The 7022-nt window shown below is 38.3% G+C and overlaps 1 protein-coding gene across 1 annotated transcript in view; it reads right to left on the reverse strand.

The window, feature by feature from the left end:
• Nucleotides 1–5556, reverse strand: part of KLB (klotho beta) — a 43209-nt gene extending 37653 nt beyond the window's left edge. Inside the window, exon 1 of the mRNA XM_003898591.5 lies at nucleotides 4641–5556. Coding sequence (XP_003898640.3) covers nucleotides 4641–5465 — 825 coding nt within the window. The 5' untranslated portion in view covers nucleotides 5466–5556. The remainder of the gene's footprint in view (nucleotides 1–4640) is intronic.
• Between the last annotated feature and the right edge of the window lie 1466 nt (nucleotides 5557–7022).

Below are 7022 nucleotides of genomic sequence, written 5' to 3' on the forward strand. Positions count from 1 at the left end.
AGGTCTTGGTGAAAAATTGAGACTTTATCCCCAAAGCTTGGGGGAGCCACTAATGGATTTTATATAGGGGAGCAATATGACACATGTCCAAAATATCACATTGTAAGATGAGGATAATAGTTACCTGGCAAGATTGTTGCAAAGAGTATAGATAATATTTATTTACTTACGTGTTTTTGAAATGTAAATGTTCATAATATTTCTCTTTTTAAAAATATTTTTAAAATTTCAATAGTTTTTGGGGGTACAAGTGGTTTTTGGTTACATGGATGAATTGTGTAAGGGTGAAGTCTGAGATTTTAGTGTACTTGTCACCAGAGGAGTATACATTGTATCTAATATGTAGTTTTTTATCCCTTACTCCTCTCCCAGCTTCCCCGTTCTGAGTCTCCAAAGTTGATTATATCCTTCTGTATGTAGGTATATATCATTCTGTATATACAGTCCATTATGTCATGCTTATATAGTGGGAGCTAAGCTATGGGTATGCAAATGCATACATAAGCTCAATATACCCATAGCTTAGCTCCCACTATATGAGAAAACATATGGTATTTGGTTTTCCATTCCTGAGTTACTTCACTTAGAATATACAGATTTTTTTTTTTTTTTAAATAGAGATGGGGGTCTTGCTATGTTGCCCAGGTTGGTCTCGAACTCATAGGCTCTGGGATTACAGGTATGAGCCACCATGCCCAGCCTAGAGATGATATTTAAAGTGATGATTACCATGCTTAAAAATGGCCAAGCCAGGGCCAGGTGCAGTGGCGCTCACACCTGTAATCCCAGCACTTTGGGAGGCCGAGGTGGGCAGATCACCTGAGGTCAGGAGTTCGAGACCAGCCTGGCCAACATGGTGAAATCCCGTCTCTACTAAAAATACAAAAATTAGCTGGGTGTGGTGGCACTCGCCTGTAATCCCAGCTACTCAGGAGGCTGAGGTGGGAGAACTGCTTGAACCCGGGAGGCGGAGGTTGCAGTGACCTGAGATGGCATTACTGCACTCCAACGTGGGTGACAGAGTGAGACGCTGTCAAAAAAAAAAAAAAAAAAAAAAGGCCAAACCAAAAAAGACATCCTCATTCTATTTCAAATACTGTTGAAAACTTAGCATTGAGGCCGGGCGCGGTGGCTCACGTCTGTAATCCCAGCATTTCGGGAGGCCAAGACGGGCGGATCACCTGAGGTCAGGAGTTCCAGACCAGCCTGACCAACATGGAGAAACCCTGTCTCTACTAAAAGTACAAAAAATTAGCCGGGCGTGGTGGCACATGCCTGTAATCCCAGCTACTTGGGAGGCTGAGGCAGGAGAATCGCTTGAACCCGGGAGGCGGAGGTTGCAGTGAGCCAAGATTGTGCCACTGCACTCCAGCCTGGGCAACAAGAGTGAAAACTCCGTCTCAAACAAAACAAAACAAAAACAAAAACTTAGAGTTGAGGCGTCCAATAGTAGATGTGATTATGGAAAATTTTTACCTGAGTCTTAGACTTGCATTAAGGTACTCCCTAGATCTGCAATAAAGTGGAATTTAAATTGCAGGTCAGTCTCGGGACCCTCTGGACCATTCAGGTTTCCTCCAAACGGGAACATTTCAAACCAAGATGGAGTTTTCCAGATCATTCTGGAATGAAAAGAACCCCAATAGCCACCATGAAACCTTTTCTCTATCTGAGAAGCAGGGAATGAAGGGATCCATAACCCCCCAGAATTCAATTTTATATTAGGCTTGTGTAGCTCAATAAATGTTTTCGGTCTAAAAACCATTCCTAAAGAATGCTTCTTCTGGGTCACAAGGGGGCAGGATAAGGAAGAAATACTTCATTGCAACATAAAATATCAAATTAATGTTTTCTACGTGAAAGTCAAGACAGCGAGGGGACAAGTGGGAAAAACAAGTTCACCTCAGGCTACCAAATCATTGCAAGATTTCTTTAGTGCTATAAGTCACTGGGCCATGCAGTGTATTTCACTTTCTGACTGATTTCAAGGACCCCTCACACCATTTATTTAGTCTAGTGATTTAGAACTTTTAAGGCAATACAAACATTATTTGGAAAACACAATAGTTGAAAAACACATCCCTCCATTTAAAATAATAAAATTTATCTCACGATCAGAAAGTGCTAATTTTGTGTTAAAGGCAGAGAATATCTCAAATTAGAGGAAAATGAAAAACATCTGAAAATATGTCATTTTATCAACTACATTTGGAAGCAACATCTGTTAAAGCTTTTTGCCTGTTAATTCTTATCAGCCAATTTTAAGGCTTTAATCCTTAAAATACATTTTCATGAAAACTCTAATTGTTGACATTTTTCCAGGTAATGACTTTTCAACAATTTAGAATATTTTTCTTTATACAAAGGTTAAATAAACATATTCATGCATATATTTGCATAGAAAACTTTAAAAAGAATGTATAAGAAACGATTAACAGTAGTGTCCTTGGCCTGGGATTGTCAGGTGGAGAAAGGGAGAGGGATTTAACTTTTTCACTTTAGATCCTTTGGTACAATCTGATATTTTTATTTTTTATTTACTTATTTTTTTGAGACAGAGTCTCACTCTCACCCAGGCTGGAGTGCAGTGGCGTGATCTCGGCTCACTGCAACCTCTGCCTCCTGGGTTCAAGGGATTCTCCTGCCTCAGCCTCCCCAATAACCAGGACTACAGGCACGTGCCACCATGCCTAGTTAATTTTTGTGTTTTTAGTAGAGAGGGGGTTTCACTATGTTGGCCAGGCTGGTCTCGAACTCCTGACCTCGTGATCCACCCACCTCGGCCTCCCAAAGTGCTGGGATTACAGGCATGAGGCACTGCGCCCCGCCCAATCTGATATTTTTAAATGTACATGAGCATGAATTGTTTTAATAATTAAAAGGACTGGCTGAGGTTCACACCTGTAATCCCAGCACTTTGGGAGGCCGAGGCGGGTGGATCATGAGATCCGGAGTTTGAGACCAGCTTGGCCAACATAGTGAAACCCCTCTCTACTAAAAACACAAAAATTAACTGGGCAAGGTGGCACGTGTCTGTAGTCCCAGTTACTCAGGCGGCTGAGGCAGGAGAACTGCTTGAACCTGGGAGGTGGAGGTTGCAGTGAGCCGAGAGCACGCCATTGCACTCCAGCCTGGGTGACAGAATGAGACTTTGTCTCAAAAAAAACCAAAAAAACAAAAAAAAAATTAAAAGGACTAAATGAAAGGAATATTTTTCTAACTTTTGCATGCATAATCTTGAGAACTTTTAAATACTTATACAATTTCTCCCCTTTAAGGCCTTATTTTGTCAAATCATAGTATACCCACACATTAATATGTTCTATATACAATTCTAGTCAAAAATGTACAAATGACCTTTAAATCATAATGCAATCTGTTTACTTCAAGGGCAGATGTGTCTGAAACCATAGTACAATGCACATGTGTAATAATCCAGAAAAGTTCAAAAAGAAAAGAAGTGATAGCAGATATTTTTGTATGTACAAATTCAGACATGGAATTATTTTATGTTGCTCTTTTTTAAAATTTCTGTATACTTAGCTTTTGATTATTAATAATTAAATTACTTTTTGTAGCACATTATAAAATTGATAAAAGTTTTTTCATTTTTAAAATGTAACAGGTGTGCAGAATAACTTATTTTTCTTAATTTTAAAACTCTTGAAAATTCCTGAGTCATCTTTTCAAAACATTCTTAATGAAGACAGTTAGTGTTAATTATGTTGTCATTTAAAAAATCCATGTCCATAACAGCTGTATTTTACTCCTTAACCTTGGGAAAATTATTTAATCTCATTAAGCTTCAGTTTTCTCATCTTTTAAATGGGAAGAATAAGAAGACTAGTTCATAAGGCTGTTAAGAGGATAAGAGGATCAACTGTGACGATGCATGTAAAATACTTAATGTAGTCTGTGGTGCATAATAAGTACTCAGTAAATATTACCTATGATTTTGCTTGCGTTTTCACTATCGTTTTACTAATGTTAACATTTCTCAACATAATCTCTAGCTTTTGAAATACACTGCTTGAAAATTGCTTTAGTAGAGCACATTCTTCCCAGTTCTTATGGGAAGAAATGTGTTTAGCTCCCATAACAATTAACCCTCTCTTTTTTTGCTATGTAACACAAATAAAATCAAATGTGAAGTACATTTAAATTTCTGTATTTAATATGCATGAGTTAGCTAACATTTATTTAACTTACTTATTTACTTACTTTATTTACTTATTAGCTAAGTTAGCTATCCTTAACAACAAATACATAGTTGAAATGGTTGTGCCTTAACATAATTCTGAAACAATTGCATGTTGTCAGAAAAGGGTTCCAACAATTAAATTTATGAAGCACTGTTTTCCCACAGAATGAAAGTAAGCTCATATTTTCATACTGTAGTGTATGATGGTAGATTTAAAAATAGCCTCAAAGTGCGACTTTTGAAAAAAACTGATTGGATTAATACATTAAAAATAGCTTAGCTAAATAAAACATACACTAACTTAAATACAAAATTTGAGGATAGATCTTGTGAATTAGCCTGAAATCAGTTGCCTTGATTTCAATAAGAGAATTACTGAGGCAGAAGGTAAATTGTTAGTGTTTTCTGAAGCTATAATAAGAAGCGAGCTGTACAGTACCTTGATCAAGTTGTGTCCCACAGTGTAGACAGCTGCTAAATTTCCCTTCTCTCCAGGGGCATGCATACCTGTCCCATACCCATGCCAAGCCACTAGATATGGGTTGTGAATTGTAATCCAATATTTGACACGGTCCCCAAACGTCTGGAAACAGTATGTGGCATAGTCATTGAAGATATCTATTATGGTATCATTTTTCCACCCCCCATATTTTTCCTGTAGGGCCAAAGGCAAATCCCAGTGGTATAAAGTAACTATAGGTTCGATGTTTCTAAGCACTAGAGAGTCCAGAAGAGTATTGTAGTACTGGAGACCTTTTGCGTTGGCAACCGTTACTATTCCATCGGGGAAAAGCCTTGGCCAGGAAATTGAAAACTGATAAAAAGAAACTCCTATAAAATCCAGGGCTGATAAGTCTTTTTCCAGAAAAATGTAACTGTCACTGGAACCATTCGTGCTGCTGACATTTTTAAGGTGTGTGTGGACGAAATGATCCCATATAGAAGGTCCTTTTCCATCCTTCTTCCAACTCCCTTCCACTTGCAATGCTCCAGTCCCAACACCCCAGAAAAAGTTTTTAGGGAAAGTGTCATACAGAAACAGCTGACTTTCATTTACCGGAGTAAAATTAGGATTTTTAGACCATACAGCTCTTCCATCTCCAGAGAATCCAGTAACAGCTCGTAGCAGAATAAGTGCTGACAGGATGACAGATCTTTGCAGTCCCCCGTTGGACATTGTATTCCTATAGCGTATGGTTATTTCATCAGTGCTGAAGAAAATCCATTCATTCCCTGGAGATCCTGCCGCACAGCCTGGCTTCATTTGCCACCAACTGCTGGACTGTCTTATCAAAGCTTCAGTAAAAGCTTGTGATTGTAAAGCTCTGTCAATGATTAGCTTGAACTGGGAGACTGAGGATGGGTCATAGAGAGCAACGTAATTTGAGGGAGGTGGCCCTATTGCAGTCACCAATGCGTCTCCTTCTCTTTCATTATGGGAAAAATTAGATGAGAATGCATTGGTGACAAGAGTTTAAATGTGTAACTAACACCTATGTAAACAGTGAATTACAATCACATTATTTTCTGTGTAGCCTTTCATATTGACCCAAACCTTTTCTGAATGTTTTGAACATTATTGAATAAGGTATACGCCTTTTCTATTTTTACAGTTTTTGTGTGGTAATTTTATAATCTCACCTATCAAGAAAAATAACATATACAAGTATACAGCATTCCTACATACTAATAGTAAGGAATTAGAAAACACAATCAGAAATGACACTTCTCCACAAAATTCTAACACACCTAAGAACAAGCTTAATAAATGTTACCTATTTCAAGAAAATTGTATCGGGAGACTTGAAAGACTTCAATGAGAAAATATAGCACTTTGTGGATGGAAAAATGGAATACTTTACAATTTAATACACTTAACTAAAGTCCTCTAATCTCTAATTTTATTTTTAAATTTTATTTATTTAACTAAAATTCTCCAATCTCTATTTTTTTAATTAATTCATTCTTTTTTAACAATAGTCTCGCTTTGTAGCCCAGGCTGGAGTGCAGTGGTGTCATCAGAGCTCACTGCAGCCTCAACTTCCCAGGCTTAAGCAATCCTCCCACCTCAGCCTCCTGAGTAGCTGGGACAACAGGTACATGTCACCATGCCCAGCTGATTTTTGATTTTTTGATAGAGGTGGGGTCTGGCTACATCCCCCAGGCTGGTCTTGAACTCCTGGGCTCAAACAGCCCTTCTGCCTTCGGTTCCTAAAGTGCTTGAGATTATAGGTGTGAGCCACCATGCCTGGTCTAATCCCAAATTTTAGTTCAAGAAAATTATTATGAGAGGCCAGGCACAGTGGTTCATGGCTATAATCCCATCACTTTGGGAGGCCAATGCAGGCAGATCACTTGAGGTCAGGAGTTCGAGACCAGCTTAGCCAACATGTTGAAACCCCGTCTCTACTAAAAATACAGTTATCCGGGCAAGGTGGCAGGCGCCTGTAATCCCAGCTACTTGGGAAGCTGAGGCAGGAGAATCTCTCGAACCTGGGAGGTGGAGGTTGTAGTGAGCTGAGATCGCACCACTGCACTCTAGCCTGGGCAACAGACCAAGACTCGATATCAAAATAAAAAATAAAAAAAAAAGAAAAAAAAGAAAATTGTTATGAAAGTTCACTTGAAGAATAGGCAATATTTGTTTTTAAAAAGGAAAGAAAAACCTGAAAAAGAAGATAGCAAAGGCATAGACAACCTTCAGCATGATTCTGGAATAAAGATAAACATACAGAAAGAAATACATGTACCTACAGAAATAAATATTGTGCCAAATCAATAGCCTCCAAATAACCTGTAAAAAATTTAATGTTTTACAGCC

This window comes from Papio anubis, chromosome 3 (genome assembly GCF_008728515.1).
Source record: "Papio anubis isolate 15944 chromosome 3, Panubis1.0, whole genome shotgun sequence".
Lineage (NCBI taxonomy): Eukaryota > Metazoa > Chordata > Mammalia > Primates > Cercopithecidae > Papio > Papio anubis.